The 27876-nt window shown below is 28.6% G+C and overlaps 2 protein-coding genes across 3 annotated transcripts in view; one reads left to right on the top strand and one right to left on the bottom strand.

Moving 5' to 3' along the window:
* Positions 1–7752: 7752 nt before the first annotated feature.
* Positions 7753–17055, bottom strand: LOC107450368 (large ribosomal subunit protein eL22). Its single transcript, XM_016066132.3, has 4 exons — positions 16971–17055; positions 12727–12855; positions 11934–12055; positions 7753–7926 (listed from the first exon to the last, which is right to left on the bottom strand). Exons 1-4 carry the CDS (start codon positions 16977–16979, stop codon positions 7779–7781), a joined length of 408 nt encoding a protein of 135 aa, XP_015921618.1. The 5' UTR covers positions 16980–17055; the 3' UTR covers positions 7753–7778.
* Positions 17056–17198: 143 nt separating this feature from the next.
* Positions 17199–27876, top strand: part of LOC107450367 (DDB1- and CUL4-associated factor 11) — a 32543-nt gene continuing 21865 nt past the window's right edge. Inside the window, exons 1-6 of one of the 2 annotated variants that reach the window (XM_087149920.1) lie at positions 17199–17501; positions 22042–22136; positions 24074–24105; positions 24268–24369; positions 25259–25323; positions 26576–26676. In XM_087149920.1, coding sequence (XP_087006046.1) covers positions 17377–17501; positions 22042–22136; positions 24074–24105; positions 24268–24369; positions 25259–25323; positions 26576–26676 — 520 coding nt within the window. In that variant the 5' untranslated portion in view covers positions 17199–17376. The remainder of the gene's footprint in view (positions 17502–22041; positions 22137–24073; positions 24106–24267; positions 24370–25258; positions 25324–26575; positions 26677–27876) is intronic. The other variant, XM_087149925.1, reaches the window with a different exon arrangement.

Here is a 27876-nt window from a genome sequence, read left to right on the forward strand (position 1 = left end):
CGATAAATACTTTATTTTAAAAAGTTCAGTTTTAACTTTAACTATTACGAAAAATGAAGGCACATATCGACACTTTTTTTATCTACATATTCTTTTATAAAGATAAGTTAAGTTAAATTTAGAATCCCTGATTTTAAAATATGTCGTTAATAGCAATTTGTTCATACTTAATCATTAGGAAACATCAACCTTAAACGCTAATTACTGAAACAAAATAATAATTTAGGTTCATGATGACATTAGAAATTTTACAATTGTTTATAGACATTTAAATTTACGATGATATAATTTATAGATATTTAAATTGAAGAGAATATAATTTTTAAAAAAAATCATAAATATTTAGAATAACTACATTAAAAAATATGTTATGAAATTAGGAGAATTTCAACAATATACTATATATTTTATTTATACTTTTTACTTACATTTTAATTTTCTTTGACTTTATCTATTTTTTAATTCTTTTCACCTGCCTTTCTTTATGAAGTAACGAGGCGGCTTCTATTCAGATACTGAATTTTTATAAAAGTTCTTTACGACAGAATAAACGTATTGCTGTTTTATATTAACTGTGTCATTTTGGAATCCATTCTTTACATAGTTGTTCATTTACTTTAGGGAACACGCGAAAAATTATACTTTTTCCTTTTGTTTTTATATCAGAATTTTTGCAAGTTGCAATCGCGCAAACTGGCATTTCGATAATAGTTTTAAATTCTTGTAAATTCACTGCAAAAACCGAGGAAAGTCGTTATATGAAATAACAAATGTCTTAGAATATCTCGCAAAAAGAAATGATCCAATATTAGTTAGAGCTAGTAAGGCCAAACGCTCCGCTCTTGAAGTAAAAGTGCGAGCTTTGCGCCAAAGTGACGTCACTAGAGTGACGTCGGAGGATCGGAGCGGCGAGAGATACTTCAAAGGAATGAACCAGCCCTTCTATTCTCCTTAGCCCTGCCTAGTTTTACTATTCAATCAAATTGGTTTCGATGTCTTTCATCCCACCTGTCTCACTAGTGATTCAGCACATTTTGGTATAATTTTTGCTTCGTTCTTACTTAATATTAATTTGTTTGCGACAATTATTTTTTTAATACATTTTTGCGAGAAGTTTAAAAATATAATATTGAGGGCATTAACTGAAATATTATTATTATTATTATTATTCTTTGTATGCTTCTTTTACTTATATCATCCTCACCGACAGGCAATTGTCTGCTCTAAATACTGTGATAATGTAAAATGAGATAGCCAAACAAAACGTATGGAGTTATTTAAATTCATGTTCAAAAGTATTAATTGTTTTGTTTTTTTGAATTGGCGATTTCTGTCATCTTTCAGACATTTAAAACTGCAGCATATCACATGAAAGTATTAAATATATCACACAATAAAGTAAAATAAAAGAGAATTCTGATCCTTAGGAACAGATATTAAATAGTCTCATGATCGAATGAAGGAGCATAATTACCTTTTAAACAAATATTTTTTTTTTTTACATTTAAAACTAAATTGCTTATTTTTAAATAAAATAATTAATACTCAAATTGTTTAAAAGATGATATGACAAGGAAGTTTTTTATTTTATTCAGTCATCTATTTATATATTTTTTTTTCATTTTTTTTACTTTATTAAATTAAATGCACATGTTTAAAATAAAAACAAAGCTGTCAAAATTTCATATATAGCTTCGATTTGCAATTTCAAGAAATTGTTTCGACTTTGACTTTAAAATTTAAAAGCCTTATTAATTCAAAAATTGAGAAGCCTTATTAACTTTAAACACATAATAACAACAAAAATCAAGGAGTTAAAAATAGGAACAAATATGATCAATAAACAATAAAATCAAAAGCTAACTAAATAAGTTAATTTAGTGCACGAAATATAATAATACAAGTTAAACATATTTCATATTTAAGGGAAACATGGAAAATTTGGTCATGCAGGAGTTATAAACAATTTTTTTCTTGTGTTCAAACATTTGTTTAGCTGATGATCATTTGATTTCAATGCTCTATTAAACAAAATCTATGTTGTTTCTGTCTATTAGCAGTAAGTAAAATTTAAATAAAATTAAATTTTTTATCTCAATTTCATCCAGAACTGACCAAATGAAGAGTTTTGGCAGACAGGCCAGTTGAAGAGGGAATTGAATAGTGGCCCGCCATTTAAATAAATAAACAAAAAAATTCACAATGTATATATAAAAAACTGAGCAAAACTTTCACGTTTTCTCTAACCACAACCAAAATTGATATAATAAAAACATTTGCTTACCTCCAACGTGAAAGATTTATGTCTTCTTAATATCCTACGAAAATTTGATATAAAAATTCCAATTCACGGATTCTCTTACGATTAATTTGAAAAATAACAAAATAAAATCAACTACAAAAATTAAGTAAATTAAACAATTAGGCTAGTTGAAACATTTAGGACGATTCAATGAAAAAAAAAGCTTTTGCAATAAATTAGAAAAAAATATCTACATTTTCTAAGAAAGAAAATTTAGAATTGAAGGAGTCCCAATTTAACAGGCACTATGGAAATCTCAAGACAGAGTGACCCAAAGGAATTCTAATAAGACCCTACCCCTATTTACAGCCCTAGAAACTTTTTCTTCCTAGAAATTTATGAGCTGAAATTAGACAAAAGGGTGTTTCTGTGGATATCTGATATTTCCGAAGTTAGGAAAAAAGAGCCCCAAGGCAATATAAAGAAGCTAAAAACATTTTCTCATAGTGTAAAGTGAGAAGGCTATTTGACAACTCTGTCTGTGGGTGGTAGCTATGAAGGTGGGGATATTTTCATTAGTGGAACGAGCGTTTTATTGCTGTTTTAGTTAGAAAAGTGAAGAGTAACAATTATTTTATATTTGTAAACACTTCAATTAGATTTTGAAAAGTATCCGACAATGTAAGTTGGGGCCCTCTTAAGTTATAAATAATAAATGAGTTGGAATTAAAAAAAAAAAAATAATGCAATGAGATTTTAGACTTTTCGGGGGCCCCATTCGAACTCGGGGCCCTGGGCCAGGGCCCACTGGGCCCATCCTTAAAAACGGCTCTGGACGGGCCTGACTGTCATCATGAACAATTTCAGGTACAGTGAGTGAATAAAGTAAAAATGAAAAGATACCAATTCATAGCTGATAACTGTTTCGATTAAATCGCATTTATTCCGATTATTTAGCCTTGTTTCAAATACAATTTGGAGGTCAAAATGTCGATTTTTCGTTCAAACTTCTTTTTTCAACCCAGAGAGAGGGTTTAAAAACAGGAAATCGGGCATGCGATTTTTCCGCGACTATCGCAGAATTCCGCCATTGAATCGCGAACTGCATGTAACGAAAACTTATAATCAAACGAAATTTTGAAACTTTTTCTAAATCCTGTTAATGAGACGTTTACATGCATATGATTTATCCGCCATTTTGAATCTTCTGGTTTGGAGAATTTTCGCCATTTTGAATATTTGGCATTGTGCTGGAATCTATTAATATTGCGATTTTAATCTTAAACATCGATTTTTCGTATACACCTAGTATAAAAGTTATGCGTTGCGATTTGAAGAGTCTATAAAACTGTTTGCGACTGCTAAAGCACAAAAAAAAAAAAAGGATTTTAATGTTATATAAAAGATAATACTCCTTAAAGTTATTAAATACCTATAATGAGTATTAATTCTAGAATACTTGAGGTGATCTTAAACTAACGGTTTTCTCTTTGAAACATTAATTGCAATTTTAATACTTAGTCACGTTTCCCAAATCAACATTTAGGATTCTTGATGTAGATTTTATAATTTTCTGATATAAATATTGTAATTTAAAATAAAAAGCATTTCTTTACAGCGTTGTGACAATTCAAGGTTTTTTTTTTTCAAGATTACTTTTCCGAAATTGAGTTACGGGTGACACTTCTTAATCGTAAAAAAATAACTTAGAATATTCGTAACAACAAACTTCTAAATTTTACTCATTGAAAAATGTAATTGTCTTCCCAAAACTTCTATTTTTATATTTCATGCTAGCCAGTACATAACTAAGGTTGAACATTCGGCGTCATTGCTCTCTCTATATCCAAGTTATCAATATTTTAAGTTATAATATTGTTCGGATCAGCAGAAATCGTGCGTAGATTCACCACTTTGCTGCTCCATAAAATAATATGAATCGATATAATGAGCCAACGAAGCACACTGAATAACTTTTGATCTGCTCTTCATGATCCAGGACTAAATCTTAATGGTTCGAAAGGATGACCTCAAATACGCTAATTAATTAGTAGAGATGATATTTCAAGTTACGAAACCAGACACAAAAACGTACTTTCTCTGGATGTACTTCTATATGCAAAGGTATAAAAATTTAGCATTGTGATTTGCTACTTTGTGGCTTATTAAAACAATGTATTATCAGATAAGCAGGGATGAAATTGGCCAAAAAAGCTGAATTTTCACGGGAGTAAATCAATCGTTTAATAATAAATTTCAGACGCTTCAAGATAATTATTATGTACTAATTTATTTATATAGGTATAATTATATCGATCCTTAAGACTTTGTAAAATTACAAATTGAAAAAATAAAGCTGGAAATTATATTTTTCTTGAGTCACAAAGGAGTAAATTATTACTGCCTAGTTTAGCACACTAATCTATTGAGAACATACATTAACATTCCATTTTTTTTTAATTAAAAATTACTAATACGTGATTTATAGCAAAAATAATCAGCAACATATTCTCATCCAGTTCGGCTGATGTTGTAATGCCTATATATATATATATATCATGCCTAATTTTTAGATCGCGTAAATACGAATCACGATGCATAATTTCTAATTAACTGAATACGCACCCAAAGCCTAATTTTTAAATCACTTGTAAATACGAAAATTGTTGTTTGATATTACAACCGCATAAAGGAATCACGACATTGGATTTTAAACTCACGTGAATACGAATCACTGCATAGGAATTTAAAAAGCGCAAATACAAATAGCGATATTGGATTTTGAACCTCGTAAATATTGAAATTGCATGAATAAGAATCGAAATCAGGTGAATAAGATTTGATATTAAAATGCAGTGACGCCTGACTTACGAAAATATGAGATATCTGGTAAAAATGCGGAAAGGTTGGCAGCTACGTAGTTTGAATTTTCTGTTTATCTTTGGAAATCGAAAAGAAATATAATTATTTCATTTTAACGGCTGAATTTTCAGAAAATGCGGAATATTTATATGAAAAAAAAAAAAAAACTTTTCGATAATTGGAGTTTTTGATAAAAAGGCTGAAATTCAAGAGACATAAGCAAAAAAGGCGAAAATCCGCTAAAAAATCTCATCCCTGGACAAGTGAAAATTGTGTGTGAGAATCCGTAGCGATATTTTTTAGACTATGAGTAAAGTTTCGATACATAATCATGCAAGTAAAAAAAAAAGAAAAAAATATAAGCACTTACATTCAGCCGAGTATGAAATATGTCTTAATCTAAAAAATATTTTCAAACCATTATTTATAATTACTTAAAACTATTAACACTCAGCATACCAGAGTGCTGGATATAGCACTGTCGAGGAATAAGTATTTTTGCCATATTTTAATGTTAGCAAATACAGGTAAACAAGAGATTGATTTAGGATTTCTGGCCACCCATTTGTTTTCTTGTTACGGTGAAGATCTTCACTATCCTCACGTTTCGGACAGTTTTTACCTGCATGCCTACGCAGCAGGGTTCGTGATTTTTTTGATTTAAATCAGATTTTTATACGAACAAAAGTATTAAAATTAAATGAATATTAAAACAATATAATATTTTAGAAGCTCTAACTTACTAATATAATTTTTCATTACAAAACAGAGCAACCATTTTGAAACAAATGCATAATTGAAATTTGAAGACTAGATGAAATAGAGTATGTAATGAGTGGTCTGTCTAGGTTTTTCTGAGGTATTTATTTTGTGAAAATTTAGACATAATTTGTGAAAATTAAAAAAAAAATCAACACAAAAATATGGATTTATTCGTTTCTTACGAAACACAAAAATAAATTAAAAAAAAAAAAGTATTTTGTGAAACTATTGTTTTTCCTCTGTTGAATTTGTGAAGGTACCCTAAGCAGTAGCAAATTTGGCTTGGACAGACTCTTTATCTATTAAAGTTTCAATTGGCAAACCATAATTTTAATTTAAAATTGTGTTTTTTTCTCTTGATTTTTAATATGACAAAATAAACGTAACAGATTGTGTTTATAAATGTAGTCATTCATCAAAAAATAAATATTTAATCTATATATTTTTATATTAAAATATTCATTTTAATTCTATATCAAAATAGATCAGCTAAAAAAAAGATCTATGCACTCATTGGAATTTTTTTCACAAAATGTCTTAATAGAAAATCTGATAATGTCAAAGATACTGTAAAAATATTATGAGAAAAAAATACCAGTTAATACCAATGGAATATAATGTAGATTTTAATTCCATGCTGATTCAATCAAAAGGTAGAATTTTAATTAAGATTATTTGCATTTTTTTTCTTTCAAAATTCATGTCTATTAATTACTTTCTACAGCTACGCAAGTCTATAATAAGACAGCATTAAATGTGTACTTTAATCTGTACTTTCAATCTCAAGAATCAAAAATTTCTAAAAATGTAATTTCAAATGTGTTGGAATTTAACACACACCAAGAAAGAAAGTAATTTCGGTAACTAAAATTAATTAACACAGCAATTTATTTGAAATAAATTTTAAAACTAAGAAAAGAAAATAATAAAAGTATCAATAATTTTTTTTAACTTTTAAAAATCAATATATATATTGATTTTAAAATTGATACAAATCAACAAACCCTGCTACCCAGACTGCAACTTTATCATTTTGTTCCACCATTTCTGTTCTCTCTGCCTTTTCTCGAACTGTGGATTTCTTGCAGGATACTTTCCACCATTTTCTTATAGTCAAAGTTCGGACCTAGCTGCTGTGATGATAGAGTGGCGGTCTTTCCGTAAAACTGCCAGAATCTTGTATGCAAAGTTGAGAAAAGATCCTACATCAACGACCCTGGATCTCGCACACTGTCAACGAAGTGTTGGAGCAAGAAATCTCTGAATTGATAGAGGTCGCGTTCTCCAGAAGGTAGAATCCTTCCAACCGAATCGAGCTCAGCCTAAGCACAACAGGCAAAGAAAGAATCTCATCCTTGAAAAGGTGAAATGAAGTACTTTTTTTTAAGCATGTCCCGCTTTTAATCCTTGAAAAATGACACGAGAAACCAGGATTACTGGGTTAATACCTGGAATGCAATCACCCCTGTATTATGACTCTTCTTAGAGGACCAGATTCACGTTTAAAAGATATTTTAGGAGGAACAATGCAACGGCATGTTAACATTTAAAACCCACATTAATATGCTTGTAGTATAGAATTTGTCTTACTTTCGTTAAATTGAAGATAACTTGAACTAAAGGCAGTTAGCCTTGCTCTGACCGACAGCAAGCAAGGTTGGCATAAAATTATTTTGGAGTTTCTTCAATGAGTACAAATCAAATGAAACCAGCTACTATGATGTCCTTTTTAAATAATTTGTGTTTACATTAGCAGTTAAATTCAAAATAGTTTTATATTTGCTTTTGAGAAGAAGTTGTTCAGATAAATCAAGTCATAAAAAAGCATTCAAATGGGGCAAGTTAAAAGTGAGAGAAAATATAGAGGCCAAATAAGTAAAAAATGCTTATATTTCAAAGTAATATTTTATTTTTATTCATTTTCTTCCTCATCTTCTTCTTCGTCATTATTGATCTGGAAATAGCGAAGTTCATATGATTCCTTTCCATTGGCAACAACTCTCAACCAGTCTCTCAGATTGTGTTTCTTCAAATATTTCTTAGTCAGATATTTAATGTACCTAAAATACAATTTTAATATAGATATATATATTATAAAAAAAAACATTTCTAATAACTAGAGACTGGATTTAGATGACCTAAAAATGCTCATAAAAAAAATTCCTCAGCTATTTGAGCAAATATTTAAAATAGGATAAAATAATGTACTACACATTTTACATTCATTAAAGTTTTAAATAGGCATAGATATGAAAAACATGGACATGAAAAAATCCAGTTGATTTTATGAAATATAAAGTTCATGATTAACTGTTGCATAATGTACTAAAATTTTACCCATAGGGAATATTAGGGATTTTTATAGTCATCAAAATAGAAAAACTAATACTTTCCAATTATGATTGAAATTAAACATACCTGAAATGATATGGATTATGTTCCCTCATAATTTAAAATAGTTATAGGTATTTAATTCAAAGATAGTTACAAGACTTTTTTTAAAATTAATTTAAAAAGAGTGCTGAATAAAACTGAACATTTCAGAACAAAAAAATGTTCTGAACTAATTTCTATAAACGAGTTTTGCTTCATTATGTATAATATTTAATTAAATATTCTAGCAAGTAAGCAATAATCAATACAAAATTTTTATTTCAATAGGGATTTTTTTTAGGAAACTTACTCAATTTTAGAGAATTTTCTAAATCAGCAGACCAGGAGAAAAAAATTCAGCAGTCTACTGGAAAATCCAGTAGAGTTGGCAGCCACGTATAGGGTAAAACAACAAAGAAAACCTTTTTGCCGCGCATTTAATGTAATAAAAATTACACAAAGCAAAAGAGAAAAAAGCAATAAAGAAAACACTCAAAACTTAACTGCATAAGGCATCAAAATCGGGGCCTTACTGACAGCTATATCACTGCTCAAGTTTTTAATAACAGTGGCAAAATTTAAACTTTACCCTCCTACTAACTTTGTATAGATGTTAGCATTTATGGGAATAAAAACATTCCACAAAGAGACAAAAATATTAGGCTCTTTTCTAAACTTAAAAACTGGGCCATAACTGTTGTTAGTCCAGGAGAATCATTATTTCCCTTATTTTAATTAAAGAATTCTCAGCTATTTCTAAATGCTAAATAACTGTAAACGATTTTCATATCTAGACAAGAAATTCAGATTTAACGACCAATAACTTCCACTAACATAACTCTAACCTTACTAGCGTTTCTAACTTAACCAGATATTTTATGCTTATTCTACAAACAATTAGATACAGCAGAAATTCTTTAATAGAAGCAAATCTTGAAACTTGGGGCTATTGCTTTATATGAAATTCGTGTTTATATTAGATCATTCAACTTATCTTTAAACTTACCAACTAAACATGCTAAAATTAACTTGAAACAGTTTTTAGAAAATAATTTTTAGTTACAAATTAAAAACACAATGTGCACTTTGGTGTTTATTATTTACAGAATTTTTTTTGTTGTTGCAGCATAAGAAATAACAAGCAATGGTTTGTTTAGCTTTTGAAATTCGAAAATAAAGTTAAAAAGTTCCTACTTAATTATAAACACTTCATTATTTACATCGAGAATACTAGCTTCGCTCATAAAGAATTGCATTCTATAGATCTTCCGTATCAGACAGGGTTATTCTACCGTTATCGCCCACAACGGTTCCAATGGAACCGTTGTGGGAGGTTCCAATGTAAGATGGAACGGAACTCACGTGACCTTTCCTGTTAAACCTAAAGGGACAACTTTAATAAAATAGTTTATTTAAATTCATTAAGAGTTTTGTTAGAAAATATTTGGTTTGATATAATAGCATCTTTGATTCTTAACTTAAGGCTAGTTAAATTGTGAAGAAAAGATTATTATTTCATTAGTTTTTTTTGCCAAACAAAACATAAATGAGACGGAAATGCTGTTTATATGGTTTTGTAGGGCAGAAAATACACTATTTACTGAAACAAATAAAAAATTAGAGGTTTAAAAAAAAATCATCAAAAAGCTAAAAGACCCATTACTTAGAAGTAATATTGATATGGGGTAAAAGGAAAAAATAAAATAAAGTTGTTAAGTCAAATAAAAGAGAAATTGGAAGAAAAAAAAGTCAATTATAAAATAAAACCTTAAAGCTAAAAGTAATATTATATTTTGAGGGAAAAAAAACAATCCTTAAAATGTTAAACAGATAACCAAAATACTTTTAGAGATACAGAGCTATCATAAACAAAAGTTTAGTGAAAAAAAAAAGGTTAGATAGAAAGCAAAACAAAAATCGTTCTAAATTTTAATTTTTCCACACTGCTGTATTTTTAGAAAATAGTGACCATAAAAGAATAACATTCATTAGATACTAACTTAAAATGATGGCATAATAAAAAGACTGATAAAAACAGAAATATGAACCATACAAGTAAAAAAGCCACTATAAAAGAATAAAGTCTATTAGAAACACTGTGTTGTAATTAATACAGAAAAATAACCGAAAATGAATAAAAGTATAAATTTTAAGACAAAGCAGTGAAAAAACGAAACTGACTTGCTTGAATATAATTTTTAAAATAATCAGCATTACATTACTTGTGATTTGGTATAAAGTAATCTAATTTCAATTTTCCAAATTTCAAGTTTTTCTTTCTGAATATAAATTAAAATTTTTAGAACTTGACAAATATGTGTAAAAATAATTTCTAAAAATAGTATTGCGATATTTGAAGTATTTAGTAAAAAATATGATTTTAAATTATTCTTTATTAAATCTATTCAAATCCTCCCCCAAAAAAACTTTGTAGTAAAATACTTTCCAAATAACACTTTGCTGATGTACGTTGCATCCCAAATCACAACATAAATTTACTAACCAAAGTGGAAAAAGTGCACTTAAGTTTCTGTTGGTCCGATCGCATTTAACAGTTCTTCCTTGTTTTACAGCATTAGTGTTACTGATTTCGGTCCTGAAAGTTTTGATTAAAAATCCTATCATTAAATACTAGGCTATTATGAAAGAAGAATTTCCATTTGAACAATCACTTGATCCAAATCAATTTGTATGCTGAGCTGTTTGTTATTTTTGGTAGTTAATTTACAAATTTTCAAAGTTTAAAAAATACCATTGCTTTCAATCAGATTTTATAACACCATTGAAATGTAAAGAAATGCACTTTAGTATTACCCATTTAAAATATTTGATTCTGAGCAATGTACCATTAAGTTAAAATTTAATAGTAAAGATCCAACTAAGAATCCACATACTTTTAAGCATTCTCCCTAAATGTTTTTAGAAACGTTTCTTTGCGCTATTTGTAAAAATAAGCCACTATCCTTAAACACTGCCCTTTTATATATATTCTACTTCTAAGAAAAATTCATTAACTGTTTGTTACAATAACAATTGCACACAAAAATTATCTATGTTTATAGGTTTAATTCCTACTACAACAAACATTTACTTTCGTATATTATAAGTATTATTCTCAATTGGTTTAACTTTTATAATTTTCCTTGTTTTTCCAAGGGGGTGTATTAATAAAATTTCTAAGTGATTTTAAATAAATACTTTTAGAAAAAAATACCCCATTAAATGTTTATTTTCTAATAATTTTCTAAAATCGTACGCATAGAGATTCTCTTTTAGACTGCCTTGAATTATTCATAAACTAAATTTTTTTCTCGTATTTAGATAATGAATGAAAAATTGTTAATGATCAAATTTAGTTATTACACATTTGCATACATTTTTATGGTGTTAATTGCCTTTTTCTACAAGGAAGTACCCTTTTCTCTCTATATATATTCATAGGGAGACCTATGTAGTTTTAACAAACAAGTTTTTATTTTTTATTTTTACTCCTTGATAAGTCAAGAGTTTAATATTAATTTTTACTATGGATTAAGGTGGTTTTTAAAAGTTTTGTTTTAATGATATTTTCTTAAAGAATTTTGAACAAAGCATTTCAAGGATGACTTATTTCAGTAGCGACTAACAAAACTTGCATGTACTTTAAAATATAGTGAATAAAATGGATAATCGACAGCAGAAAAATGTAACATACCTTTTAGAAAATCTGCAGTCTGCTGTTACTGCTATTTTCGACTTGCTTCTTTCAATTTGAACTGCATTACCCAAATTGTTGGTCTTGCCATTGACTTTTATTCTCTCGTGCAAGAATTTTTCCTTAAAAATATAAAACGGAAAGAAGTGAATAAAATATTTAAAACTGATAAAAACGAATTAGCAACATAGTCACAATCAAATACTACTACCCTATTATATTTAGACACAAGCACACATTTTTAGGGTGGCTACTGATAGAAGGTGTAAAAAAAAAGCAAAAAAAAAAAAGAAGCTGTAGTAAATATTTATATATACACATGGTGTGTAATGAAATTTTCTGTGAACACTTTTCTGAAAAATATTATTTTTATATGGAATTTTATTATTTACTTGCAATAATTATATCCAAACTTGCAAATTTTTCTTTTTCAAAAATAAAATGAGGTATCATTTATTTAGCGTTTCAAACATTGCTGACCAAATATTCTAATAATAAAATCAAAAAAATATGTTTCTTGATCATTTTTCATCAAATAAGATTTGTTTCGAGCTTTGTTTACACGGCAGAAGACCCATCATACAACAAAATCCGCAAAAGTCCCGCCGATTTTGGATAAAAGACCTTCCTGTGTAGTGATTTTAGAAACACGTTTTCTTCTCTCTTCTTTTACCTCCAAAATTGTTGTGGTATGTCTTTTCATTAACACACTAATTTAAAAACTTTCACAAAAAGAGGTGAAATATTACAATAATAATTCTATTTACAAAAGATAACAAAATTTAAAACTTACGAAATCGGTGGCGACCATAATACCATCTTCCACAGGATGACTGGTATCAATTGTGAACTTTTTGGGCTGCAATTTCTTTTTTTTGCCTTTCCCTTTCAGACCAGGCTTTGGTAACTTCTTTTTATGGATCTAAAATGCAGATATACCATAATTGTATGATATCTTTATCCAAGTAAAATCTTTTTAAACTCATGACTATTTTTAATATTATAAGATATAAAATAAATATATGCATACAATAATATAACTTTAATAAGAATATAAGCATGTAAATGTTCAAAGTGATTGAGTCACTACCCTACAACAATAAATACCTCATAAAACTTAGTAAGTTGACTGCTTTCTTTGCATTTTTAGATAATTTATATTCATGGTAAGACTTGTGACAGGAGTCTATAATGCGCAAACAATGCGATTTTCTCAAGCAGTAATTTACTGTAACTGTCGGGCGTAGGGGACGACAAAACCATGTGTTTCGAGATCCGGTTGTTATATATATTACATTAAAATTTAAAAACATTAGAATTAAAAATTTATGTAGGAAAGAATAGCTGCACCAAGAGAGAGGCTCGAAATTCTCATAATGCACGAAACATCAGGGCTCTAAAAACAGCTCGAATAGGCACATTAAAGTTGAATTGCCAAGAGCATATTTCTCATATCATAAGAACTAGAAATGTAACAAAGAGCAATTTGGCCGAATATCAACTATTCTGAGGCTAAATAGCAACATAAAAAAAAAACATTAAATAACCAAAACAATAAACTGCATTGTTAGTATGGAGTAAAGGGTAAGTTATAACTAGAAACATTCAGCTATTCAAAAACAGAAGGAGAAAAAAAAACTTGAATAATGTTCATTAGATACTCTTTTAAAAGATTTTGAAAAATTAATTTAAAAAGAGTTTTGAATAACACAATTTAAATAAAACTTAACTTCTGAAAAAAAAAACTTAGAAATCACAGATTTTTTAACACTTTGCCAGCTATCTGTCTTATTTTACAGTAAAAAAACAGACAAGAAAAGTATAGTAACAAAGGCTCCATATAGTTAATACAGAAAAAAAAAAATATATAAAAAAGTTAAACCATGGAGTGTCTCTCATTAATTCGCAGTCAGCTTTCTTTCCGCTGTGCTCTTGTCAAGTCAGAATTAAACAACTTTTACAAGACCCTCTTTACACATGCTTTTAAATAAACCTATAGCTTGTAGATTAAAACTAATATCATCACATTTTAAAACCACACACAGTAGTTTGATTTTTCTGACATGTTACTTGCATAAAAATTTCAATCACTTGTAACCTTATCAACAAAATCTGCAAATATTACGTAGGGCAACACATTTGGAAGACCTTCTATGACAGACTGCCAAATCTTACCGATTCTGTATACTTTATGGAATGTTAACTTGTTAATTTTACAATATTCTATTCTCTAAATGCAGCTTTCTAAAAGAAAATGAGTAACCACAGAATAAAACTTGTTTCAGGGGGAGGGAAGAAGTTGTTTTCAAATGTTGACTCAAGATTTCTTAAGAGCTCTTTATCTTTATTTCTAATCTCAATTTTTTTAGCACAGACTGCCTCGTTTTGCTGTTTCTTGATTAGAATCGGGGTTGGGGTTTTGGACAGGACACATGGGTTTTACTGTCCTAAACTGGATAAAACTGCCTTAAAGTGTCCAAAACCTTGAACTTTGGTAAAAGGTAAAAATTCTATAGGTGTGACCATTGTATACATAATAATTGTATGCATCAATAAATATTTGATATTTTTCATACAATTCACTTTAACTTATTAAAGGAAAATTATATAATATAATAGGAAAAGGTTTATAATTTTTGAAGCTCCACAGTTCATTGACCAACAAAAGTGAATACCTAATCCTTTAAATATAAATATGCTTTTAATACTGATAAATAATGTTTTTGCATAAGGATAAATAATGCAATATTAAAAAAATAATAATTTTTTAAAAAAAGTACTAAATTTGTTTAAAAATTAACCTTTTATTTTTCACTATATTTTTTGTAAAACTTCTGCATCACAGGATGATAAAAAAGACATCTATTTTTAAAAAAAATAAAATATATGTTTAATGTATGTTTAAATATATGTTAATAAAATATATGTTTATGTTTTTATTTAAAAAAAATATTTTTAAATAAAAATATATTAGTTTAAATTGGAAATACAAAATAACTGAAAAATGTGTTAACAGTTTTGAAGGGCATAACATCAGTTTCAATTACTGACATTGGTGATGTATCACCACTATGCTCAAAGAATAGAACATGAATGAAATAAAAGTATTCTTGAATAGTACTATAGATAAATAAACCTGTTTATGACTAACCCCCTAATAGCTTAACTTGTATGGCAAGGTCAAGCTTCAGTTATGTACTATTGAATGAGAGGACCAATTGAACATGATTACTGGTTAATAATCCTTTGTTTAATGTTTAAGTTGAAGAGTCAAACAATATTAATGAAACATTATGCTTTTAATAAAAACAAATATTCTCTAGTAGATTTAATTATCAATATGTTATTAGTTCTATGCTTATTTTACCTTTTAAATGTTGTTCAAATAAAATTGTAACATAATTTGAGTAAAAGGGTTTTGGACAGGACAGTTTAAATGTGGATTAATCCAGTTTGTCCTAAACCTTGCCAACCCTGATTAGAACATTTTCATTGATAAACTTCAATTAGCACCTTTAACAGGTTGGAAACATTTTAATAAAAATTTGCTCATGCATTAATTATCTTGGAGTAATTCTAATTATTGTTCCCCTCCTTTTACTTGTTACATATAATATTATAAGTGTTATTTAATGGTTTTTTCTAAGGAAAAAAACTTTCGTTTAGAATGGTAACAGAGGACTGAGTTTATCATAAGAGAATATAATTGCTTAATCAGCACTTAAAAATCACACAACTGAAATATAAACGTATAAATAATTTATGTGACAAAGCATCACAATGTGTACAAATATTGGAAAGTAATACAATAAATTTGTACCAAAATCCTTAACATTGCACCAGTGTAGCGGATCTTTCACATCAACTACAACTGTTAAGGGCCAAAGTAAATTCGAAACTTGCAATTAAAAAAAAAGAAGAAAAAAAGAACAAGTTTGTCTAACGATGGCTACAAGTTGGTCAGTTTTTATGAAGCTATTTCAAGTTTCCTGTATGAAATCTATAACTAATAGCAAGGGATATTTTTCTATCGCGATCTGTTGTGGTACGAGTTACACATTTTGAGTTGATTCTCTTCTGTGATGTTCTTTTGGTTTCTCACGGCTGCTACCCGGAAGATGCCAAGACTTGGCAATAATTCTATCACAGATCAGGAACCTAAAAACTCCCTTAATCGCAAAGCCTTGTCAACTTCCAGGCAGTACGGGCCGGGATAGCCTGGTCGGTAGGACGCTGGGCCCATATCCAAGAGGTCGTGGGTTCGATCCTCGTCGGCCGAAGACTCCCCGTGTAGTAAATGGTGACTGATGCACGTTAAATCTGTCGAGTCTCAAAGTCCTCCATGTTCCCACAACAAATCAATACCTCTGGGGGTACTGATCCAGGAGTTTCCTTGTCTTCTGGATTGGTTCAGAATTACAAGGCTACGGAGTTGAACGTAAGTAGTTGTAAACCCATGAAATTGGGTCGGCTGTTCAACAACGGTTATAAATTCCGAAGTGTCCCCTGTAACGTCAAAACACCTGTATGCGAGCTCTAAAATCTCCACTCACTATAGTCAAAGTATTTTTAATTATGTTTTATTATTGTAACTAAGCCTAATTATGTAGCAATCTATAATTGAATAGAAATCACACTTGAAGTAACTAGATCTAATTTTAAATGTATGAAATAATCATTATATTCTAAAGATACACTTCCTTGCACGTGCCTGAAATCACTATCTTTTACAGTTAGCTGCATTACCACACTGTATAAGAAGCAATGCATGGTGTTTTGTGGAATAGTATTTCAATCTTAACAAAAAATAAGACACGAAAAAAAGTTCAGTATTTTTCTACGTTACTTAAAAAAAAAACTTATTTTCAATCGATAATATTTATTACCTAGATAATTATCATACAGTCATTACTAAAATACATTGATCACACGATACCAATTTAAAAAGAATATTAAGACATCAAAATAGTTTAATAATGAAAAACAAAATAAAATCGATGCAAAGAAAATAAATAAATATTTGAGTTATTTACTTACAACAGCCATTTCAAATAAATAGAAATTTGCTCAAGTTTTATATGAACAATTTACTTTTGTACGGAAGGCTTACACGTTTTCGGGAATCGGGAAATCTGAAAATATCAGTATTCACTTCACTTCGTTTGAACTCAAAAAGAGTCAAAAATCCTTTAAGTGTTTTGCCAAATCACTAGGCCACCGCATCATCTCTTTCTGGATCACATGTGCCAATTTTGGATTAAAGTTAGTTCTGCTAAGGTTAATGCTTATTAAACTGTTGTGTTGTTGTAGTTATCAATCTCTAGAATTTACATAATATTCAATATATATTTTGTTTCATAAGGGATCATTTTCTTAAAAGTATTTTCTCCCACGGCGTTTTTTTGTCAAAGGAATTATAAAGTGATCAAAAAATGTAAAATTTATGGGATCTAGTTTATTTCATGCAAGGACAATGACTGACAGAACTGATAGTGATTTTGCCTCAGATACTGACAGTAATGATCGTGATCGAGATATTGCAACGATATTGCGCTTTTTAATTCGAAGGTTACTTTTACTTTAGCTTTTGATATTAAAATTAAAAGATTGGGGATGTGTAGTGTACATGAATTTACATAAAATTTGATTTTTTGTAATATATATTCACATGTAATATTGGAGTTGGGAGCCCCTGTTTTTTTTTTTTTTTTCAATTATTATAAAGTTTTGTTATTTATTAGACGCTTTATAGCTTTTATTAGTTATGATAAAAATCCTATTTTTATCAATGCATTTTAAAGTTTTTTTTCTTCTTGTTTATGTGGTCCCTTACTGTTCTTAGTGTCCTCCTCGCTAACGAATACAGGTACTTATAGGGCTCGAGCGAAATGTAGACCTCGGTTAACTGTTTTATTTATTTGAAACGGATTTGTTATGCATTTACATCCTACGTAGGAGAAAAAAGACACATATTCTAAATTAAACAAGCATATTAAGAGTAAAAAGAAACATAGCTTAGATACTGAAGTGTTAATGTCTAATTTTTAGCTTAATTCATCTCTTTAATTGATAAAGAAAGATATTTTTTGGCTAACATGAAGACATGGTTGGTAAAACCATACCAAATCAACAAATATAACTCAATGAAGAATACTTAATACGAACAACAAAATAAAAAATTACCAGCTAAAAATGTAATAAAAATGACTTATTAAAAACTTAACAAAAAAAGCAGACGAAACTCACAGTTTCTTAACTTCCGATACTACATTGAACAAATGTGATATGTTAAATTTCTTAAAGTTTGAGATAATTGTTGAGAAGAAATAGCTCTGGAGTATTTTATGAGACATATTTTGCAAAGACCAATTACTGTTCCTAATGTATTTGTAACTGCAATATTAAGTTTGAGGGAAAGATAGAAATAAAAAGTGAATAAATTTTGGCAATTGGTTTTTAATTAGGAACAAAGGAATTTTCATTAGTCCAGCTGATATTTTAGTTTATTGAGTCTTGGGGTCATTTTTATGTCAATGGTAGCAAAAGAAAATTTTAATCAGGGTTCTGTCTAGGCCAGTGATTCTCAACCTTTTTTTTGTTGCGGCACACTTTTAACGATTTCGAAATTTGACGGCACACAATGAAAAAAAATAGATTAAAAGTTGTTTAATTACCTATTTTATACTGTGTTAAATAGTTTGTGATAATAATTTTGAATGTGAACTGAAATAATATGTACTACAAAAGCAAATTTATTAAGGAATTAATTATTTCTTTCAACCAATTTTTTATTAGTTAGTAACAGTTATTTATTTTTTGCTAGTTATTAATTGTTAGCTTGCTTTCTATAGTAATTAACTGTTAGTTTTTTTTGTATTAACTGCTATTTTTTTGTGATTTCTTGTTAACTAGTTCTTCTGCTAATTATTAATTGTTAGCTTAATTTTTGTAAGTTATCCTTTGTTAATCTGTTTATTAATTGCACAGCTTACTTTAGTGATTAGCTCTTATGACATTTTTTAAAATTGTGTGTCATATATAATTTAAACACTTCCATCTTATTTTATTATTGTCAGAGACAAGACAAAGATGTTCACGTGGTTAAAGCGTGGAAAAATTACAAGAAGTATATATGTATATATATATATATATATAAATTTTTCTTTAATTTAAACTTTACTCATCATAAAAAAAGCATTATAATTTTTATTGTATCATTTCTAATATTTGGCGGCACATTTTAAGAATTTGGCGGCACACAAAAGGGCCGCGGCACAGTGGTTGAGAATCACTGGTCTAGGCTTTTATAAGAGTTACCTATTTGTGAAAAATTAGATATAATTTGTGAAAATTAAAAATTACATTAAAAAATCAATACAAAAATTTAGTAAAGTAAAAAGGTAGTTTCAAAAATTGTCACTACAAATAAATATAATTTATGACTGGTAAATTTTTATATGTTTTTATCCATAGGTATATTCAAATATAATTTTGCTATAGTATATTTTTGGGCCTAAAATTGTATCCAAATTTAAAGATCCATGAAAATCATTGTCCATTGTTAAATTTTAACTTGAATTAAAAAAAAAAAGAAAACATGCATTTAACAGTACTTGCACTAAAAGTTATTTTCATTATGAAAACATTTCCGACAGGGTCATGTAGAAAAAAGTTTCACAGAGAAAAAAATGTTTTATAAGAAAAATAAATATCTGTTAGAGTAAATTTAGAACAATGTTCGAATAATGTTCAAATTTCAACTTCCTGTAAAGTTTACGACGGAGAGCCTCGTTTTTTAATTTAAAAAAAAAAATCTCTCCATAAAAAAGCTCGCTATAATATGGCGTAAGTGACCGGTTAGGCTTACCACACCACACTATCTGACCAAGCACGTGCTGCCATTTTGTATATGCTTAATTAACCTGGGACTAATCGTTTCTTATGAGGATACTAAAACAAAATTTTCAGTAGGGAGGGGGGGGGGAGAATCTTAGAACTTGCTTTTTTAAACGCATTTTGTGAAACTGTTTTTCTAAAATTTGAAATTGTGAAGGTACTGCTAAAGGGTAGAAAATCTGCCCTGGAAAGACCCCTGGTAATATTTTATAGAAATAATATCCCTGTTAATATTGCATGATCAAGAGAGGTAAGAATATTTTTCAAGGACATGTATCTTTTCAAACCTATTCAGATTTTCTATTTGGCCTCCTTTATTTTAACTGGTAGCGCATTTGTCCTTATTTGTTTCCACAGTAGTTTTGTCTTTCCTTAGCAATCTAATAAAAAAGGTTGGATGAAATACTATTTATTGTAGCCAGTTGCTATACTTGTTTGGATATCACTAGAGGAAGGGATAGTTACGCTTTTTTAAACAAATCTTCCTTCAATCCTGAAGAGCAGCGCAAGCTGGACGATTTTGGTAGCAGTTTTCACTTTCTCCTTCTGGTGATTTATGCATTAAACCTATAAATTACCAGCCCTGCAGCAGAATTTTTTCGAGCTTTATCTGCGACAAACGTATATGTTACTCATTTAAGATACAAAAGCGCTGTGTTTATGAAAAAAAAAACCAATAATTTTCTTAGTTGAGCATGTATTTTTTTTTCTTCTAATATTATGGGTGATACTCTCACATTTTGATGAGGGGAATGCACAATTTATTTTCTTCTTTGCATTTTGTAAAAAATCATCACAGTAAAAAAACATTATTATCTTAACTTTGGATTATCCATGAGTCCTTTGCAAAGAAAAAAAAAGTTCTTTTTACTCCTGTTGTAGATTCTTGTAAGACGGTATTAGCTATTACAGGTGCTCTTTCTTTTGACCAAATAAGTATCCTATTTTTGAACATGAGTTAACAAGCTCCATTTTAAGTCCATATTTATATTAATGATTGTCTAAGTTAATAGACATCAGTACTTAGCATACATTTTAATGATTTTTATATGCTAATTTTTTTTTAATGAGAATCAAACTAAGTTACCTTTTGTATGGGTGAATCAACTATCTCTAGAAAAATGAAAGCACATTTGTTCAGTTTCAGAAATAACATTAAATATAACTTGTTTTTATTTACATTGTTTTTTCTATTTGTTTTTCTCTTCATACAAACAAAAATATATTTCTCTTATAAGTGTAATTAGGAAAATAAAGGAAACATAATTTTGTGGTAAAAAGAAAAATATAAGGTGATACTTTTACACCAGAAAGTATAGTATAGTCAAGCTCACTTATAAAGCTGCAACGTTTGCTAGTGAAAAAAATTATGAAAGTTCATACACACTTCCTAAATTATGAATATTATGCCTACTTAGTTTGTTTTTTCTTTCTTTACAGTACAAAAGAAATTAGTTAATTTGTTTTTAACTATCTGATTACCAGAAAAATGTCATTTAAATTCATCAACCCCAAAATCATCAAAAAGGGAGTTGGAGCAGTATAATTTTATGAATCACGAAAATATTGCTTGCTAAAACTGGGGAATGTTCATTAAAAGCAAGCTATGCCACAATATTCCTTCATTCTCATTAAATAAGAACTTTTAATAAATAAGTTAGACTTTATTTAAATAAGGAGCAAATAGCTTTGTTTGCTATTTTATGGCATAATGTTTCTATCAAATTTCCTTTTTAATATTGTCAATAAAGAAGTAAAGAAAGGTTTTAAACACTTAATTTTTCATTCCATATTTATTTACTTTGTCCCGCAGTGAACTGATCGTAAAGACACGGTTCTTAATAGAACACCAATGTCAAGCGTCACTACCTGCAGTCAGTAAGTAAGTGGGTGACCACTTTGATCAGTCTGTGTAGGGGCTGAGGGTACGCGGTTTCAGTCGGGCTACTAAAGCAGGGGAACCATCCCCTCTGCAGAGGATCAAAATTGTGATGGCGTGTCTTCGGATCATCCTTAGGGATGTTTCCCAGACTACTGCCAATAGCCAATTTTGCATCTCTAGTGTGAATTAAATAAAGTACCTACCTAACTATATTTATTTATTATTACCAGATTTATGATGGTAAAATCACATTTACTTTTATTTATCTTTAGTATTCATTTTCTTATAATTAACCAAATGACATCTAATTAAAAATGTTTTGCATTTTAGTGGACAGGTACGCATAATAGCAGCTGCTTCTCCTCAATTATATAATGATGGTTCAGATGATGAGTATTACACTTCACCTCGGGCTCCTCCAAAAAGTAGGTTCGCTTTCACAAAGTTTATTGAAAAATTGCTTCGCAATTTTAAAAATATATCATCACCCAGAAATTTTATTGCTTGCTTGAAATATCGGTAAAAATGCTGTTTAACCTAACCCTTGGTACTATTTTGGAAGCTGCCAATTTGGCACATTTTAGCAGGCTCTCCCCGAAAGAAATTTAATGTTCCAAATCGAAATAACTGAACAAAATAAATGATTCATATTTTGAATTAGATAAAGAAAAAAATATTTATATGAAAATTTTTGCAAATCGAAACAACTAAACAAAATGAATGAATAATATTTTAATTAGGAAGGAAATTTTTTCTTATCTGATTTGCTGATATGAATGAATAATATTTTGCTTCTTGTTAATTAAGAAATTAATAGATAATTTTAAGAAAATAATTATAAATTGAAATTTTATTTAAAATAGAACATTGTCATTAAGAGTTGTGTTAAACTGCAGTTCAACTGAAATATACATAGATATTTGTACACAAATAGTAGGTATGTTTATTTAAATAGAAAATGAAATGGTGTTATTATTGTACATTAATATTTTGTTGCTTTTTAACAATTAACTAATGTTTTTCCTAAGTTATCAAATACTATAATTTATAAATCATAAGTACCGCTCATTAAAGATATCAAACTTTTAATATATTTTTGATCCTTCTCTTCCCCTTTATCATTAAGTGTTACACTTCACCTTACCCTCCTGTCACTTTGTCACTCTATATGGATGGTTGACTGAATGTAAACAATAACAAAATTCCTAAAACTGGAAGAAATTTAGAAAACTTCCATCCTTTTATTTTATCCTTACGAGGTAATGCATGAACAGGCTTAATATTCTAAGAAGATTTATTATTGTGATATGTGTTTAAATTTGCATGTAATTTTACCATTCATAGGAGTTTTTTTTTGTAATTTTTAAATTCCAACAGATTGTGAGAGTAAAACAAATATAAGCAGGAGTCTGTCTAGGTTTTTTTGAGAGGTATTTATTTTGTGAAAATTTAGACATAATTTGTGAAATTTAAAAATTATATTAAAAAATTAACACAAAAATATAGTAAAGTAGGAAAATATTCTCAAAAATTTTCACTTCAAATAAAAATTGTTATTGACTGATAAGTTTCTATATGTTTTTCCCCATATATTCAAAAAAAATTTTGCTATTGTAGAATTTTGGTCTTAAAAATTTTATCTAAATTTAAAAATCTATAAAAACATGCATTTAACAGTATCTGCGCTAAAAGTTATTTCCATTATAAGAACATTTTTGACTAGCCCTATAGCTTATCCTCTGTGTCGGTTAGTGTGTGGATAAAAATCTTTTTTTTTTAAAAAAAAGAGGAAAAACTAAACATTTTAAGTCCAACTATAAACAGAAATGTAGTAAAACTCCATGAGTTAAAAATTATATTTAGTGAGGTTTTTTGACAAATTTGTAAAAAAATGTCCACACAAGCTCACCTCACTACTACATATATATATTAAAGCTGATAAATTGATAAACTCATTTGAAAATCTAAAAGTTGGGAAAGCGAATTCAATTTTAATGCATTGTGTATTACTTACAGCATAAAAGTCTGCAAATGTTAATGTTGTGTAATTATTCATAAAATCTTTAAATCATCTGCAGAAGTTACTAGAGTTTAATTTTGTGTCAATTACATAAGTATTTATTTTCTTTATATTAAAAAATTTTTTTGGAGCACTTCATCTGTTGTTTTCAACCTCAAGCTAATGTGAGTTTTTTTTTAATTTTATTACAGTATGATTTGTTATGTGTAAAATACTCTTGCTAAGAGAGAAAGTTATCATATTCTACAGATAGGATAATCTGTAGAACAAACTTGTTCCCTATTTTTGTTCTTTTGAGTGAAAATGCTATGCTAATGTCTCTTTGCCTTTCTTTTTTTACAGTTGACAATCATCCAGATACTTCATGCCTCAAGGTAGTGAACACTTTATATGATTATTAACTAGAATTACTTTTATTTACCCTCTTTTATTGCTATTTTATAATAATATTTTTTTCCACAGGGAAGTGACATAAGGCGAATTACTTTTATTTACCCTCTTTTATTGCTATTTTATAATAATATTTTTTTCCACAGGGAAGTGACATAAGGCAAACGATTCTGTTAAACTCTGGAGCTTTGAATGACCGGGAATCTTCCACAATGGGCATGAATTCTGTGCCGTCCATGTTGAAATTAGTAAGTACAATTTTATGTTTTTTCTGCTTCTTAATTAATTATGGTATACTGTTTTCTTTTCTCGCTTTTCTACTAATTTTTGCATGCTTTAAAAAAGTAATGGAAAATAAATTTAAAAAAAAGAAATGCTTCAAAAAAGTCCAATCACAACTGCAACAATATAAATTTCAATGTGCTGGTTATCATCAGAGCCTCTCAAACATTTGTCATTGCAGTGGTTTGATTTTTGAGGTAAACGAAATTAAAACAATCACTCTAGGTCATTGAAGTTGCATGAGAAAAAAAATTTCTGATGTCTGCTAAATATCTGTAAAAAGTATTTTTTTATCTTTTTTTTAAAAAAAATTCTTACGATTTTAAATCAATGATGATTCTTGAACATTTTCTTTATCTGAAATATTGAGGGGGCTTATAGAGTTTTCTAATTATTAAGGGAGACATGAACCCCCATCACCCCTGCCAATGATGCCCATATCTCAAACTTTTTTTCTTTAAATGTTTCATAAGTTTTTTTCTAATAGGTGAGACAGATAGATATGAAGATATTTAAAAATCAATCAATGATTTAAAATTATAATTAAATTTGATAAAAATATTTTTTTAATGTACATTGCCTATATATACCCAGAATTCGAGGAATTTTTTTTTGTTTTTTAATTTTTATGAAATAAGAAGTAGCTGCTGTTATTCTATGTCATTTTATATTTAAATAGAGAGACTTTTTTTCCTTTTGTTATTAATAAATATTTGTAAACATAAAAATTTGTTTTTAGAAAGTGTTATTTCAATCATGAATAAATTACTCTAATTGATATTCTTAATAGAAATGAATTTATGTTTAACAAGGTGTTTATTAGACATTTATTCAACCATTTCTATTTTTTTTTAGAGAGAAACTGGTATGAATGGAAGGCAACAGTTTTCTCGTGGTGATCAGTGTCAAATATACCAGAGGTAATTGCATATTATATATATACAGTACGGCATATTATCTATGCAGTGTGACATATTATATATATACAGACTGCTCAGGGGTTTGGAAGGTCTGGATTTCCAAAATTTCCAGAATTCGGGTATATTACTTAAACTAATAGAAGTTTTGATATAAGTTGATTTGTGTAATTTATACTGTGATTAAACATGCATATTCAAATGCCTGATGTGAAATCCTGCGGCTTCCTATATATACACTAGGGCATATACTCACCACAAAAATTGTGAAAGTCAAAAGTGTCATAATATCTTAAACAAAGTCACAATTTTTTTTCAAGCGCTTTAAGAAGTAATAACTGAAATTCAATGCGTCTTCTAATAATATCATATTAATAATATCAAAATTCGAAAAATAACGTGGAAGTGGTAAAAAAGACTAAAAATAACAAAAGAATAACGATCAGAAACCGACATAGATTTATGAAGGAACTATTACGAACCAAATGGTTGAAAGTGATACTTCAATATTCTAAAACTTCTATTCTAAAATTAAAAGCATCAACATTAAAAAGACCAAAAAAATTATTATAAACTACAAACGCAACTGTAAAAAATAATAACTAAACTGAAAAAATAACTGATAACTACAAAAAAAAATTATAATAACGGAGTGAATGAGCAATAGAATAATATGCATGATAGAATAATTAGAGCATGCTAAAAAGTGTTAACTTAAATTTGAAATTATTTTATCATATTGAGATCTTATTAAAAATGTCGGAATTAGAAAAAAAATCTTGTGATATTGGCAGAAAATTAATAAATAACCAGTGAACAAATGATCAAAGAGCAGCGAGGATATGCGATAGAATCTTTGTGGACTCAAAGTGTCAGAAAAGATTACTCTAAATTCAAAATCTGTGTGTTGTAATTGCATGGAGATTGGAAAAAAATATGCTGAAATGGATGAAAAACGATCGGAAAATGACATAAATCATTGGAAGTCGTTTTTCATTGAGACCAAAAATTTTTCTTTTCTCTTTTTTTCTTATTTATTTTAAAAATATCAATTTTATATCAAATAGATAATTAAAAAGATAACAGTACTATAATTAAGTGATATAATAATATAATCTAACCAAGGTCATACTTTCTTCAAATTTAAATTGAGCTTCTTGTTTTATATTGGTTTTTAAATTTTATTAGTATATATATATTCTTAAAAAAAAAAAAAAGATGTAACCTGAATTGACTTTGAACTTTATTTTTATAGAGTCCTGCCTAACAAAATGAATGTTTTAGATCGTTATGAAGGAAAAGTATTTTGCGGTACATTTGCTCGACAGGGAGATATATTTATATCGGCTGCTCAAGGTAAATCTTATTGGTATTTTATTTTTTAAAAAATAGCAGGATGTTTTTGTTTTCAAGAAATTCTTATTCACCATCAAATTTCCTTCTTTTGCTGTTTTTATTTGTCAACAATTATCACTACGAATTATATCTCATTAATTTCACCTTTTTTATAAATGCTAGGATGTTTTTGTTTATGAAGAATGCTTATTCACCATCAAACTACCTTTTTTTGCTGTTTATATTTGTTAGCAATTATTATTACTACCAGACTAAGAATTTAACACTAAACATACCAACACATCATATATACCTTTTTCTATCAATATCGATCAAATGACCGGACTCTATATTTCTTGATTGAATGTATGAAATATGGATGTTAGGATGGAAATAAACTAAAAAAAAAACTAAAAAGAACTTTATTATAATTAAACAAAGTTGTAAATTGCCAATTTTTATGTGTTTCAAATACGAAGAATAAGAATTTTTAATTCATTGCTCAACACATTTTTTACATATAAAGGGTGTTTCCATTGTACATTTTCCGCTAACATATTTCTTCTAGTTATTATTATTTCTATAATTCTGTGGGGAGAGTAGTTATAGACCATGTCAACCGTCATCTATGAAAAGGTACCCCGACATAGAGTCGAGTTAACATGTCTTATATACTAGTGAATTGTAGTTGTAATTTTGTAGTGGTAGATACGCTACAGTACTCCCCCACCAGAATTATAGCTATGATAGAATTCGATGAATGGATGCCACTAGTTGATTCATTGCTGTTTTTGTGCGAAGCCGGGAGAGCTGTATTAAGATCACCGTATTTTTTTGAGTGAGAGGTGTATTAACTTCACGGTTGTAGTCGCTCCTGTGTTGCCGTTAGCAGTCGAGTGTATGCAAGCCAACGTTGTGTGTGATCGAGATGAGACTGAGTAGCAACTGCGTGAGGAGGTGGATAATGATGCAGTCACAAGTAGCAAGTCAACTGTTCAACGTGGACCATCCAACGAAGTAGGCGTTACTGCCGATGTAGGCGTATCCAGATCAAAGTGGGCGTTTTTGCCAAGGTAGGCGTGTTCACATCACGTCCGAAGGCCACCAATGTAGGGATCAGTAGTTACAGACCATGTCAACCGTCATCTATGAAAAGGTACCCCGACATAGAGTCGAGTTAACATGTCTTATATACTAGTGAATTGTAGTTGTAATTTTGTA

The sequence above is a fragment of the Parasteatoda tepidariorum genome, chromosome 1 (assembly GCF_982258835.1).
Source record: "Parasteatoda tepidariorum strain Cologne lab strain chromosome 1, Ptep-v5.0, whole genome shotgun sequence".
In the NCBI taxonomy this organism is placed as follows: domain Eukaryota; kingdom Metazoa; phylum Arthropoda; class Arachnida; order Araneae; family Theridiidae; genus Parasteatoda; species Parasteatoda tepidariorum.

Bases quoted from the DNA above. Each gene is read 5' to 3' on its own strand.
- LOC107450368 (XM_016066132.3), bottom strand. The intron at 12,056-12,726 runs GTAAGTTTTAAA...TATATTTTTAAG, and splicing joins TTATGGTCGCCACCGATTTC to GAAAAATTCTTGCACGAGAG. The intron at 7,927-11,933 runs GTATGTTACATT...ATTGTATTTTAG, and splicing joins GACTGCAGATTTTCTAAAAG to GTACATTAAATATCTGACTA.